Raw genomic sequence first — 15,541 nt, 5'->3', positions numbered from 1 at the left:
AACATTTTCCGCCATCCACTTCCTTATGTCTGAAACACAAGCATCGAAGGTAGGCAATTTTGGGGCTTCACCATGTTTCATCGAAATGTACAGCGGTGTTGTCCACATAGCAGTGAAAGTTGACATTGTGTATCCAAATGACATCACCAAGAGGTAGAATATATAGTGAAAACAATTGTATTCCTAAAACGGAACCTTGAGGAACGCCCGAAATTTACAGTTGATTTGTCAGAGGACAAACCATCCACCGAGACAGACTGATAGTATCTTTCCGACAGATAAAATCTAAAACAAGCAAGAACTTCTCCCTTTAGTTTCGAATCTCTCCAAAACAATGTGGAGATCGATGGTGTCAAAAGCAGCACGAAGGTCTAGGAGCAACAGGACAGATGCCATTAAAAGGTCATTTACCACCTTCACGAGTGTGGTCTCAGTGCTATGATGGGGTCTAAAACCAGACTGAAGCATTTTGTATATGTTATTTGCCTTCAGGAAGGCAGTGAGTTGCTGCGCAACAGCTTTTCCCCCAAACATTTGTAGAGGAATGGGAGATTTGGTATAGACTGATTAAAAATATATATATATATATTTTTTTTACATTTATTATACCTTTTACATTTTCCGGGTGATGGTTTAGCTTTTTCATGAGGCTTTATTACTACCACTTTTAGTGAGTTTGGTACAAATCCGGTGGATAGGGAAGCAATTTATTATGTTCAGCATAGGAGGGCCAAGCACAGGAAGTAGCTCTTTCAGTAATTTAGTTGGAATAGGGTCCAGTATGCAGCTTGATGGTTTAGAGAACATGACTATTTTCATGAATGTGTCAAGAGATACAGGATTATTTTTTTACTTGAGCGTCTCCATTGATTCTAGGTCCTGGCAGTTTTGTGCAGACTCAGGACAACTGAGCTTTGGAGAAATACGCAGGTTCAAAGTAGTCTGTCATTTTCTTTCTAATGATCATGATCTTTTCATCGAAGAAATTAATGAATTTATCACTGCTGAAGTGAAAGTTAACCTCTTGTTGAATGCTGTTTTTTAGTTAGCTTTGCAACAGTATGAAAAACTAAAATGTTGGATTGTTCTTATTCTCCTCAATTAGGATGATCGAGCAGCAGTGAGGCCTCTTTGATGCTGCGCGGTACTGTCTTTCCAAAGCTAGTCTGAGAACTTCCAGTTTGGTGTAGCGCCATTTCCGTTCCAATTTTCTGGAAGCTTGCTTCAGGACTTGGATGTTTTCTGATTTCCAGGGAGCAAATATGTTGTGACAAATGGTTTTGGTTTTTAGGCGTGCGACTGCATCTAGGGTATAACACAAGGTTAAATTAAGATTATCAGGTGGTTAACTGATTTTTGTACTCAGAGGTCCTTGGGTAGGTGGAGTCTGGAAGGACAACTAGGAGCCTTTGGGTTTTCCGAGAATTTATAGCACGACTTTTGATGATCCTTGGTTGGGGTCTGAGCAGATTATTTGTTGCAATTGCAAACGTAATAAAATGGTGGTCCGATAGTCCAGGATTATGAGGAAAAACATTTAGCACCACAATATTTATTCCATGGGACAAAACTAGATCCAGGGTATGACTGTGGCAATAAGTACTTCCAGAGACATGTTGGTCAAACCCCACTGAATCGATGATGGCCCCGAAAGCCTTTTGGAGTGGGTCTGTTAACTTCTCCATGTGAATATTAAAGTCGCAAAAAAATGTGAGTATCTGCTATGACTACATGGTCCGATAGGAATTCAGGGAACTTGGTGAGGAACTCTGTATACGGCCCAGGAGGCCTGTTAACAATAGCTTTAAAAGGGATAAGTAGACTGCATAGATTTCATGACTAGAAGCTCAAAAGATGACAACGCAGGCATTTTTGGGGGAGGCTAATTTGAAATTTGCTGTCAAATGCTGTCAAGTGAGGGATCTAACATTAAGTTACCCTATTTTGAGATATGAGATAAGTCTCTTTCAATAATGACAGGAATGGAGGTCTTTATTCCAGTAAGATTGCTAAGGCGAACACCGCCATGTTTTGTTTTGCTCAACCTAGATCGAGGCACAGACACGGTCTCAATGGGGATAGCTGAGCTGACCACACTGACTGTGCTAGTGGCAGACTCCACTAAGCTGGTAGGCTGGCTAACAGCCTGCTGCCTGGCCTGCACCCTATCTCATTGTGGCGCTAGAGGAGTTAGAGCCCTGTCTATGTTCATAGAAAAGATGAGAGCATCCCTCCAGCTAGGATGGAGTCCGTCACTCCTCAGCAGGCCAAGCTTGGTCCTGTTTGTGGGTGAGTCCCAGAAAGCGGGCCAATTATCTACCTATTTATCTTTTGGGAGGGGCAGAAAACCGTTTTCAACTAGCAATTGAGTTGTGAGACTGCTGTGGAGCTCATCACTCCCCCTAACTGGGAAGGGGCCAGAGACAATTACTCGATGCCGACACATCTTTCTAGCTGATTTACACTCTGAGGCTTTGTTGCACTTGGTGATCTCTGACTGTTTCATCCTAACATTATTGGTGCTGACGTGGATAACACTATCCCTATACTCTCTACCCTCGTTTTAGCCCTAGCCTGCACCATCTTCAGATTAGCCTTAACGTCGGTAGCCCTGCCCCCTGGTGAACAGTGTATGATCGCTGTATCACTTTTTAAGTCTAATACTGTGGGTAATGGAGTCGCCAATGACTGGGGTTTTCAATTTGACAGAGCTAATGGTGGGAGGCTTTGGCGGCTCAGACCCCACGACGGGTGGAGGAGAGACCTGAGGAAGCTCGGCCTCCGACTCATTGCTTAATGTGCAGAACCGGTTTAAAGTTTCTGTGGGCTGAATGAGTGACACCGGTTGAGCATGCCGACAGCATTACTTTCCAGAAGTGTTGATAATTGTCCTGCTTGTGAGGACTGTGCAGGGGGATTTATACTACTATCTGTACTTACTGGTGGCACAGACGCTGTTTCATACTTTCCTATACTTAAATTGCCTTTGCCTAATGATTGCATCTGAAACTGTGCTTGCCACATGGCTTATAAGGTGATAGTTCTCCTGTATATTATGAGTATAGCGACTGCAATTAGATGGCATAGTGTTAATGTTACTACTTAGTGGCTTGCAAAATTATTCACTCCCTTGGCATTTTTCCTATTATTTGATTTACACAACATGCCTACCACTTTGAAAATGCTAAATATTTTTTATTGTGAAATAAAGACAAGAAAAACAGAACTTGAGCATGCAATTACAGCTGCAAGTCTCTGGGGGTATGTCACTATAAGCTTGGCACATCTAACCACTGGGATTTTTGCCCATTCTTCAAGGCAAAACTGCTCCATCTCCTTCAAGTCGGATGGGTTCTGCTGGTCTACTGCAATCTTTTAGTCACCACAGATTCTCAATTGGATTGAGGTCTGGGCTTTGACTAGGACATTCCAAGACATTTTAATTTTTCCCCTTAAACCACACGAGTGTTGCTTTAGCAGTATGCTTATGGTCATTGTCCTGCTGGAAGGTGAACCTCTGTCCCAGTCTTAAATCTCTGGAAGACTGAAAAGGGTTTCCATCAAGAATTTCCCTGTATTTAGCGACATCCTTCAATTCTGACCAGTTTCCCAGTCCCCTGATGAAAAACATCCCCACAGCATGATGCTGCCACCCATGCTTCACTGTGGTGTTCTCTGGGTGATGCGAGGTGTTTGGTTGTGCGAGACATAGCGTTTTCCTTGATGGTCAAAAAGCTACATCTTAGTCTCATCTTACCAGAGTACCTTCTTCCATATGTTTGGGGAGTCTCCCACATGCCTTTTGGCGAACATCAAACGTGTTTGCTTATTTTTTTCTTTTAAGCAATATCTTTTTTTTCTGGCCACTTTTCCGTAAAGCTCAGCTCTGTGGAGCGTACGGCTTAAAGTGGTCCAATGGAAAGATACTCCCATCTCCTCTGTGGAGCTTTGCAGCACCTTCAGGGTTATCTGTTGTCTCTTTGTTGCCTCTGATTAATGCCCTCCTTGCCTCGTCCATGAGTTTTGGTGGGCAGCCCTTTCTTGGCAGGTTTGTTGTGGTGCCATATTCATTCTATTTTTTAATAATGGATTTAATGGTGCTCTGTGGGATGTTCAAAGTTTGATATTTATTTTAACCCAACCCGGATCTGTACTTCTCCACAACTTTATCCCTGACCTGTTTGGAGAGCTCCTTGGTCTTCATAGTGCCGCTTGCTTGGTGGTACAACAAAATAGGAAAAACAGCAAGGGGGTGAATAAGTTGAGCGAGGAAAAACTAAGACATTGGTAAATGTATTAAAAATAAAAACTGAGTTTGGCATGTAGCAACAAACAGCACAGAGACGAGTCTAGAAGTTGACTACTGACTGACATCAATCAGTAGTCATCATATACAGACAACAGTATACAGACACGGAGTATACAAAACATTAAGAACCCCTGCTTTTTCCATGACAAACTAACCAGGTGAAAGCTATGATCCCTTATTGATGTCACTTGTTAAATCCACTTCAGTCAGTGTAGATGAAGGGGATTAGAAGGATTTTAAAGCCTGGAGACAATTGAGACTTGAATTGTGTATGTGTGCCATTGAGAGTGAATGAGCAAGACAAAATATTTAAATGCCTTTGAACGGAGTATGGTGGTAGGTGCCAGGAGCACCGGTTTGTGTCAAGGACTGCAATGCTACTGGGTTTTTCACGCTCAACAGTTTCCCGTGTGTATCAAGACTGGTCCACCACCCAAAGGACATCCAGACAACTTGACACAATTGTGGGAAGCATTGGAGTCAACATGGGACAGCATCGCTGTGGAACGCATTCAAAATCTTGTAGAGTCCATGCCCCGACAAATTGAGGCTTTTCTGAGGGCAGAGGGAAGGGGGGGTGCAACTCAACATTAGGACGGTGTTCCTAGTGTTTGGTATACTCAGTAGGCTACAGGCTAGTAAACAAACTCTCTCACAAACAGATATTCTCTCCTCTTTTATCTCCTCTGTTGGCCGGCCCCTAATGGGACCGGGTCATGTGACAGTTGGCTGGCCCCTAATAGCACCTGGTCATATGACTTAACCAGACTGACAGAGTGACGGCACTAAATGGGTCACCACCACCATCAGTCACAGTTCCATCCTCACGAGACAATGAAGCCCCTAACACACACACACACACACACACACACACACACACACACACACACACACACACACACACGCGCCTGACCAAAGGGCCTCTCCACTGATTGAAAACATGGAAAAAGAGGACATTTGAGGACGCTGACTCTGTATTGCTCGCTTGCCCTCCCTCTCTCTCTCTCTCTCTCTCTCTCTCTCTCTCTCTCTCTCTCTCTCACAAACACACCTCTCACTATCAACTTCCCTACAAACTACTGTGTGTTCTATCTGAAATAAGTGTGTGTAGAGTCGGTGGCATTTACTCAATAAATCACTGGTAGTTATACATATGGAGTTTGCGACTTTGTTTTTATAGATTCGGTGGTAAGTCAACAAATGAGCTCAGATCACCACCACGCTAGGGCCACCACCACGCTAGGGCCACCACCACGTTGGGGTCATAGCCCACTGCACACTACATGGCCCAAACCCTTACCGTCTGTGTTCTGTCCAGGTGGATGGTGGCAGGAAGTCAGTGTGTTATTTAGGAGTCCACATTAGGCACAGGAAGTGGACCTTTTTATTGTCTATAGTCTTGACTATTGTATAGTTGACTGAACAAACCCTTATTTTACTACTTGTAAACATGATATTTACTTGGACATTACATTGTGTAAACAGCACTCATGCACTTGAAGCTACAAGGTGCTATAGTTACCATTTTATTTAAGGCAATTACCTTAAAGTAGCCATAGTCACCATAGTCCTAATGTATTGGCTGTAATGACAGTGTGAAATCATTTGTATAATTATTACCGCTCTATTTGGAACTTGACCACTCTGGGTGGTGTCACCATGGTGATGTGCAGTATGTGGTTGTCATAGCATTGTGAGTGGGTGAAGGCTGTGCCCACACGACCAGGTTTGGCGCCAGACTGCAAGGCAGGTTGGGTAGGGGTGTGTGTGTTTCTCTGTCTGAATGCTCTGTAAGCCTTCGGTGTCTGTAAACCTTGCTGGGATTGTGTGTTAAACCTTGTCACACACTGCAGGATAATCTATATCCCTTTACCCCCCTTCACCGTCTTTCTCTCTGTTATTTTACTGACCCCCCTTGTCCTCTCACCTCACTATCATGAGATTTCACTTCTATATAGAACATTTGAAGTACACCACACCACGTCTCTGTGTGTTGATGTTAATGAGGATAATGTTCTCTCCCTCCAGGACACAGCCAGTCTGAAGGTGTGGCCCAGCACCAGTCCCAGTGAGCTGATGGAACAGGCGTTGAGGAAATGGCTGACGACCCACGGCCCCGAGGAGGAGGGACGCCAGGCCGAGCAGTACGTTCTGAGGGTCAGCGATAAGCTGGAGTTCCTCTGTGGAGACCACCCCCTGATACAGTACAAGGTGACCCTTTACTCTTAGGCTCAACCTCAGTGCATACAGTGCAAAGGGACCCTAATGATGCCCTATGACCCCTTCACCTTTAACCCCCAAACCCTCTGTAGAGTGCTTTCTTACCATCAAACTGCTCATTTTCTCATTCTCTTACCCTCTACATGTGCTGTGCTGACCTCAACTCTCCTCTGACAGTGACCTTGTTTATCTCAACCATTAATTAATCATTAATGTCATAAGTAGTATACAGTCTTCGACCGTAACGGTAAATGCTCCAAGGTCAGAGCGTGTAGGGAGTGGGTTTAGGAATGTCTCGTTGACCATAAATGAGACTCAGTGATCCAGAAACAGTCATCTGACTGCTGTCCTAATAACGCCTCATAAATAACACTGTCTTCCTGGAACACATTACTGTTACTCACAGACCTGGTATGTGTGCATGACTGAATCCTTCTGTGTATGAGTGTTTCCGTGTGTGATGAAGCCGACTGTGACCATTACACCCTGCAGAAAAGGGTCCTATTTGTGACCCAGTGTTTAGATCCAGGAATCATGTCTGTACATAAGATATGGGTTACCTTCCATCTGTGTGTCTGATTTCCTCTCTTTGACCTCTCATCCCTCCTCAGTTTGTGTATTCTCCCTCTTCTGTCATCTCTCCAGAACATGTAGACTTGTCTGTCTGTCTCTCTGTCTGTCCACCATTCACATTTGTAAGGGACGGCAGGTAGCCTAGTGGTCAAGAGCATAACCGAAAGGTTGCTGGTTAGAATTGAAATTTAATTACGTGAAAAATCTGTCTGTGCCCTTGAGCACAAGGCACTCAACCCTAATTGCGCCTGTAAGTCGCTCTAGATAAGAGCATCTGCTACATTACAAAAAAAAACATTTAAAAGAAATTCAGTTTGGATGTGTGTGCACCAAAGACTGCATACAGAATAGTACTTTCTGTGTGTTAACACGTCTTCTCCTCTCTGTCCCAGTACATCAAAGCCTGTCTCCAGGCTAAGGAGTGTCCCCACCTGACCCTGGTCCAGGTCAGCACAGTCCAGGCCATGTTCGAGAAGGAGATCTCGGCCATCGGAGCTGTGGTCAACCGCAAGAGCTCCAACCCCCCCTTACCCCTGCCCCCCAAGAGGAGGGGGCCCTCGGTCAGTCAAACTGTGTGTGTGTGTGTGTGTGTGTGTGTGTGTGTGTGTGTGTGTGTAGTAGGTGCATGTTTGTGAGCATTTTCTCCAGACATTGCTAGCCGCTCTTAGCAGGTGCCCTCTGACGTCATTCTGACGTTCCGTCTGGTTCTAAAGGCCAGGTGCAGTTTAATTGCTCATTAGAGCTTAATTGCCAAGGTACCATGACGACTGTTCCACAGTGACCGGTGACATTGGACAGTAAATTACACATCTGTCAGTCAATGCTTCAAATGTCAATCGTTACAACTAAATGTCAACATCAACAAGACTATCTGATCTGAAAAGAAGAAAGACTGTGGTCAGACAGTGATGTCTTGTGGTAGTTGGGCCATTGACAGAAGGAGAAGTGAGTAGGACTTGAAGCACAACAGGCCTGTATACCCAGCAGCTCTCCAGGATGGTAGAGCTTTGTTCGAGGTTGTGAGGAGAGGTTGAGAGTAGAGGTCGACCGCTTATGATTTTCAATAACGATACCGATTATTGGAGGACCCAAAAAGCCGATACCGATTAATCTGCCAATTTTTTTTTACAATATCTTTTTTTATTTGTGATAATGACAATTACAACAATACTGAATGAACACTTATTTTAACTTAATATAATACATCAATAAAATCAATTTAGCCTCAAGTAAATAATGAAACATGTTCAATTTGGTTTAAATAATGCAAAAACAATGTGTCGGAGAAGAAAGTAAAAGTGCAATATGTGCTATGTAAGAAAGCTAACGTTTCAGTTCCATGCTCAGAATATGAGAACATATGAAAGCTGGTGGTTCCTTTTAACATGAGTCTTCAATATTCCCAGGTAAGAAGTTTTAGGTTGTAGTTATTATAGGAATTCTAGGACTATTTCTCTCTATACCATTTGTATTTCATATACCTTTGAGTATTGGATGTTCTTATAGGCACTTTAGTATTGCCAGTGTAACAGTATAGCTTCCGTCCCTCACCTCGCTCCTCCCTTGGCTCGAACCAGCAACACAACGACAACGGCCACCATCAAAGCAGCGTTACCCATGCAGAGCAAGGGGAACAACTACTAGAAGGCTCAGAGCGAGTGATGTTTGAAATGCTATTAGCGCGCGCTAACTTTCGGTTACACCAGCCTCATCTCATTTACATTACATTTACATTTAAGTCATTTAGCAGACGCTCTTATCCAGAGCGACTTACAAATTGGTGCATACACCTTATGACAACCAGTGGAACAGCCACTTGCATCTAAATCTTGTTGGGGGGGGTGAGAAGGATTACTTACCCTTACTTACCCTATCCTAGGTATTCCTTGAAGAGGTGGGGTTTCAGGTGTCTCCGGAAGGTGGTGATTGACTCCGCTGTCCTGGCGTCGTGAGGGAGTTTGTTCCACCATTGGGGGCCAGAGCAGCGAACAGTTTTGACTGGGCTGAGCGGGAACTGTACTTCCTCAGTGGTAGGGAGGCGAGCAGGCCAGAGGTGGATGAACGCAGTGCCCTTGTTTGGGTGTAGGGCCTGATCAGAGCCTGGAGGTACTGAGGTGCCGTTCCCCTCACAGCTCCGTGGCGAGCACCATGGTCTTGTAGCGGATGCGAGCTTCAACTGGAAGCCAGTGGAGAGAGCGGAGGAGCGGGGTGACGTGAGAGAACTTGGGAAGGTTGAACACCAGACGGGCTGCGGCGTTCTGGATGAGTTGTAGGGGTTTAATGGCACAGGCAGGGAGCCCAGCCAACAGCGAGTTGCAGTAATCAAGACGGGAGATGACAAGTGCCTGGATTAGGACCTGCGCCGCTTCCTGTGTGAGGCAGGGTCGTACTCTGCGGATGTTGTAGAGCATGAACCTACAGGAACGGGACACCGCCTTGATGTTAGTTGAGAACGTCAGGGTGTTGTCCAGGATCACGCCAAGGTTCTTAGCGCTCTGGGAGGAGGACACAATGGAGTTGTCAACCGTGATGGCGAGATCATGGAACGGGCAGTCCTTCCCCGGGAGGAAGAGGAGCTCTGTCTTGCTGAGGTTCAGCTTGAGGTGGTGATCCGTCATCCACACTGATATGTCTGCCAGACATGCAGAGATGCGATTCGCCACCTGGTCATCAGAAGGGGAAAGGAGAAGATTAATTGTGTGTCGTCTGCATAGCAATGATAGGAGAGACCATGTGAGGTTATGACAGAGCCAAGTGACTTGGTGTATAGCGAGAATAAGAGAGGGCCTAGAACAGAGCCCTGGGGGACACCAGTGGTGAGAGCGCGTGGTGAGGAGACAGATTCTCGCCACGCCACCTGGTAGGAGCGACCTGTCAGGTAGGACGCAATCCAAGCGTGGGCCGCGCCGGAGATGCCCAACTCGGAGAGGGTGGAGAGGAGGATCTGATGGTTCACAGTATCGAAGGCAGCCGATAGGTCTAGAAGGATGAGAGCAGAGGAGAGAGAGTTAGCTTTAGCAGTGCGGAGCGCCTCCGTGATACAGAGAAGAGCAGTCTCAGTTGAATGACTAGTCTTGAAACCTGACTGATTTGGATCAAGAAGGTCATTCTGAGAGAGATAGCGGTAGAGCTGGCCAAGGACGGCACGCTCAAGAGTTTTGGAGAGAAAAGAGAGAAGGGATACTGGTCTGTAGTTGTTGACATCGGAGGGATCGAGTGTAGGTTTTTTTCAGAAGGGGTGCAACTCTCGCTCTCTTGAAGACGGGAGGGACGTAGCCAGCGGTCAGGGATGAGTTGATGAGCGAGGTGAGGTAAGGGAGAAGGTCTCCGGAAATGGTCTGGAGAAGAGAGGAGGGGATAGGGTCAAGCGGGCAGGTTGTTGGGCGGCCGGCCGTCACAAGACGCGAGGTTTCATCTGGAGAGAGAGGGGAGAAAGAGGTCAGAGCATAGGGTAGGGCAGTGTGAGCAGAACCAGCGGTGTCGTTTGACTTAGCAAACGAGGATCGGATGTCATCGACCTTCTTTTCAAAATGGTTTGAAGTCATCTGCAGAGAGGGAGGAGGGGGGAGGATTCAGGAGGGAGGAGAAGGTGGCTTCCTAGGGTTAGAGGCAGATGCTTGGAATTTAGAATGGTAGAAAGTGGCTTTAGCAGCAGAGACAGAGGAGGAAAATGTAGAGAGGAGGGAGTGAAAGGATGCCAGGTCCGCAGGGAGGCGGGTTTTCCTCCAAGCCCTGTTCTGTGAGCTCGCAATGAGTCGTCGAGCCACGGAGCGGGAGGGAGGACCGAGCCGGCCTGGAGGATAGGGGACATAGGGAGTCAAAGGATGCAGTAAGGGAGGAGAGGAGGGTTGAGGAGGCAGAATCAGGAGATAGGTTGGAGAAAGTTTGAGCAGAGGGAAGAGAAGATAGGATGGAAGAGGAGAGAGTAGCGGGGAGAGAGAGCGAAGATTGGGACGGCGCGATACCATCCGAGTAGGGGCAGTGTGGGAGGTGTTGGATGAGAGCGAGAGGGAAAAGGATACAAGGTAGTGGTCGGAGACTTGGAGGAGTTGCAATGAGGTTAGTGGAAGAACAGCATCTAGTAAAGATGAGGTCAAGCGTATTGCCTGCCTTGTGAGTAGGGGGAGGGTGAGAGGGTGAGGTCAAAGAGGAGAGGAGTGGAAAGAAGGAGGCAGAGAGGAATGAGTCAAAGGTAGACGTGGGGAGGTTAAAGTCGCCCAGAACTGTGAGAGGTGAGCCGTCCTCAGGAAAGGAGCTTATCAAGGCATCAAGCTCATTGATGAACTCTCGAGGGAACCTGGAGGGCGATAAATGATAAGGATGTTAAGCTTGAAAGGGCTGGTAACTGTGACAGCATGGAATTCAAAGGAGGCAATAGACAGATGGGTAAGGGGAGAAAGAGAGAAAGACCACTTGGGAGAGATGAGGATCCGGTGCCACCACCCCCTGACCAGAAGCTCTCGGGGTGTGCGAGAACACGTGGGCGGACGAGGAGAGAGCAGTAGGAGTAGCAGTGTTATCTGTGGTGATCCATGTTTCCGTCAGTGCCAAGAAGTCAAGGGACTGGAGGGAGGCATAGGCTGAGATGAACTCTGCCTTGTTGGCCGCAGATTGGCAGTTCCAGAGGCTACCAGAGACCTGGAACTCCCGTGGGTCAGACGCTGGGTTGCCACGCGGTGTGGAGCGTTTGTATGGTCTGTGCAGAGAGGAGAGAACAGGGATAGACAGACACATAGTTGACAGGCTACAGAAAAGGCTACGCTAATGCAAGGAAATTGGAATGACAAGCGGACTACACGTCTCGAATGTTCAGAAAGTTAAGCTTACGTAGCAAGAATCTTATTGACTAAAATGATTAAAATGATACAGTACTGCTGAAGTAGGCTAGCTGGCAGTAGCTGCGTTGTTGACACTACACTAATCAAGTCGATCTCGGGAGTTGATAGGCTTGAAGTCATAAACAGCGCAATGCTTGACGCACAACGAGGAGCTGCTGGCAAAACACACGAAAGTGCTGTTTGAATTAAGGTTTACGCGCCTGCTTCTGCCTACCACCGCTCAGTCAGATACTTAGATACTTGTATGCTCAGTTAGATTATATGCAACGCAGATAAGATAATATCTAGTAATATCATCAACCATGTGTAGTTATCTAGTGATTATGATTGTTTTTTATAAGATAAGTTTAATGCTAGCTAGCAACTTACCGTGGCTTACTGCATTCGCGTAACAGGCAGTCTCCTTGTGGAGTGCAACGAGAGCGAGGCAGGTCGTTATTGTGTTGGACGAAGTTGCAAGATTGGATCCCCCGAGCTGACCCTGTGAAAATCTGTTGTTCTGCCCCTGAACGAGGCAGTTAACCCACCGTTTCTAGGCCGTCATTGAAAATAAGAATGTGTTCTTAACTGACTTGCCTAGTTAAATAATTATTAAATAAAGGTGTAAAAAAAAGAGAAAATCGGCCCCCAAAAAATACCGATTTCCGGTTGTTATGAAAAGTAGAAATCTGCCCTAATTCATCGGTCGACCTCTAGTTGAGAGGATAGACTGTTCTTTTGGTGGTGTACTCTAGTCAGACGTTACAAAAATATACATGTACTCTTCTGTCGCATAAGCACTCACCTAAATACACACACTGATACACAGTACATACGCTTACATTCAAAAACACTCTTGTTCACAAACACACTTACAAAAATAATACTTTCGTTTACACACACATATATACACACATATACAACACAGGAAGTCTGCTGTTTATTCATGTTTGTGGTCTGTAGTTGAGGGCCAGTCATGTGTAGTGTTTTTCCTGCTGTGCTGACCTTGGCAAGTCTACTCTGCTTGACAACAGTGTGACTCACCCTTCAGTGTATGTGTGTTGAATATTCCTACAGTAAAGTATACTGTTTTCCTTGCTTACTCATGAAAATATTTATCTCCTCTTCCCTCTGTTTCTCTCCTTCTCTCTCTCCTCTTCCTGTTGTTTCTCTCCTTCTCTCTCTCCTCTTCCCTCTGTTACTCTTATCTCTTTCCTCTGTTACTCTGCTTCTCTCTCTAGCAAGTGAATACGTGTGTATGGGAGGTGTCTACCCCGTTTAAGATCGTCCTAATCAAAGGCAGCAAGGTGAACGCTGAGGAGACGGCCAAGGTAACCACCGATGATGATTACTGGATAGCAAACCTGGAATTGATGTTGCATTTTTACTGTTTGCTCTGGGATGTACAGTTAAAATCGGAAGTTAACTTACACCGTAGCCAAATACATTTAAACTCAGTTTTTCACAATTCCTAACATTTAATCCTAGCAAAAATCCCCTGTTTTATGTCAGTTAGGATCACCAATTTATTTTAAGGATGAGAAATGTCAGATTAATAGTAAAGAGTGATTTATTTCAGCTTTTATTTATTTCATCACATTCCCAGTGGGTCAGAAGTTTACATGCACTCAATTAGCATTTGGTAGCATTGCCTTTAAATTGTTTAACTTGGGTCAAACATTTTGGTAGCCTTCCATAAGCTTCCCACAATAAGTTACGTAAATTTACGCAAAGCACCCTCACTACATGATGCTGCCACCCCCGTGCTTCATGGTTGGGATGGTGTTCAAGACTCCCCCTTTTTCCTCCAAACATAACAATGGTCATTTGTATGATTTCGTACGAAAAGTACGATATTTTTCCCTATGTGCAGTTGCAACCCATAGTCCGGCTTTTTTATGGCGGTTTTGGAGCAGTGGCTTCTTCCTTGCTGAGCGGCCTTTCAGGTTATGTCGATGTAGGACTCGTTTTACTGTGGATATAGATACTTTTGTACCTGTTTCCTCCAGTATCTTCACAAGGTCCTTTGCTGTTGTTCTGGGATTGATTTGTACTTTTTGCACCAAAGTACATTCATCACTAGGAGACAATGTGTCTCCTTCCTGAGCGGTAAGACGACTGCGTGGTCCCATGGTGTTTATACTTGCGTACTATTGTTTGTACAGATGAAAGTGTTACCTTTGGAAATTGCTCCCAAGGATGAACCAGACTTGTGGAGGTCTGCATTTTTTTTTTTTTCAGAGGTCTTGGCTGATTTCTTTAGATTTTCCCATGATGTCAAGCAAAGAGGCACTGAGTTTGAAGGTAGACCTTGAAATACATCCACAGGTACACCTCCAATCGACTCAAATGATGTCAATGGCCTATCAGAAGCTTCTAAAGCCATGACATATCATTTTCTGGCATTTTTCAAGCTGTTTAAAGGTACACTCAACTTAGTGTATGTTAACTTCTGACCCACTGGAATTGTGATACAGTGAATTATATGTGAAATAATCTGGAAACAATTGTTGGAAAAATGACTTGTCAGGCGCAAAGTAGATGTCCTAACCGACTTGCCAAAACTATATTTTGTTAACAAGAAATTTGTGGAGTGTTTGAAAAACTAGTTTTAATGACTCCAACCTAAGTGTATGTAAACTTCCAACTTCAACTGTATTTATAACCCATGGACAGTAGATCCCTGTTAGCGCTCACTATGATGCTATTATGGTGAACTAAACCCCTCTCTCTCTTCAGGTCCAGGTACGTGCAGGCTTGTTCCATGGCACAGAGCTGCTGTGTAAGCCAGCAGTGAGCAGCGAGAGCAGCGGACGCTCTGAACACGTGTGGAATCGCACGCTAGAGTTCGACATCACCGTGAGCGACCTGCCGCGCATGGCCCGCCTCTGCTTTGCCGTCTACGCAGTCATGGACAAGGTCAAGAAGCAGAAGTCCACCAAGAACGCCCACATCAACAAGTACCAGACCATCCGCAAGTCTGGCAAAGTGGTATGTCAAAACACACACACACACACACACACACACACAAAGCACAGGTATGCGCGCACACATACAGATATTTATCTGTCCCCTCTGTCTCTCTCTCTCTGTCTCTCTGCAGCACTACCCTGTAGCCTGGGTGAACACTATGGTGTTTGACTATAAAGGACAGCTGAAGACTGGAGATATCATCCTTCACAGCTGGTCTTCCTTTCCTGGTGAGCACACACACACACACCTTCACGCACTTTACAAACACTTTAATTAAACTATACACACCTACACACACACCTTCATGCATTTTACAAACACTTTAATTAACCTATACACGCTCACACCTACACACACACACTTCTGAAACTCACCTACATACTTAAACACTAAATGTTAGTGGCATGTTTGAGTGATTTTTCTGTGTCCCCAAGATGAACTTGAAGAGATGCTGAACCCCATAGGAACCATCCAGACCAACCCTTACACTGAGAACACTACAGCACTCCACATCCACCTCCCTGACTACAACCCTCACCCCATCCTATTCCCCCCCTTCGACAAGGTGAGGACACACACACCCTGACGTATTCAAACATGGTTATCATTATGAAGTATCTCCACCACTGACATGGATGTGTGTGTGGTC

The 15,541-nt window shown here is 45.5% G+C and overlaps 1 protein-coding gene across 2 annotated transcripts in view; it reads left to right on the top strand.

The window, feature by feature from the left end:
- LOC118392345 (phosphatidylinositol 4,5-bisphosphate 3-kinase catalytic subunit beta isoform) overlaps positions 1–15,541 on the top strand; it is a 92,643-nt gene that overhangs the window by 64,387 nt on the left and 12,715 nt on the right. For both annotated transcript variants that reach the window (XM_035784300.2, XM_052511005.1), the window contains exons 6-11: positions 6,338–6,520; positions 7,495–7,662; positions 13,161–13,250; positions 14,659–14,910; positions 15,023–15,119; positions 15,327–15,457. In XM_035784300.2, the coding sequence (XP_035640193.1) occupies positions 6,338–6,520; positions 7,495–7,662; positions 13,161–13,250; positions 14,659–14,910; positions 15,023–15,119; positions 15,327–15,457 (921 nt within the window). The remainder of the gene's footprint in view (positions 1–6,337; positions 6,521–7,494; positions 7,663–13,160; positions 13,251–14,658; positions 14,911–15,022; positions 15,120–15,326; positions 15,458–15,541) is intronic.

This window comes from Oncorhynchus keta, chromosome 1 (genome assembly GCF_023373465.1).
Source record: "Oncorhynchus keta strain PuntledgeMale-10-30-2019 chromosome 1, Oket_V2, whole genome shotgun sequence".
NCBI classification, from domain to species: domain Eukaryota; kingdom Metazoa; phylum Chordata; class Actinopteri; order Salmoniformes; family Salmonidae; genus Oncorhynchus; species Oncorhynchus keta.
This window is presented reverse-complemented; position numbering and strand designations above follow the sequence as displayed.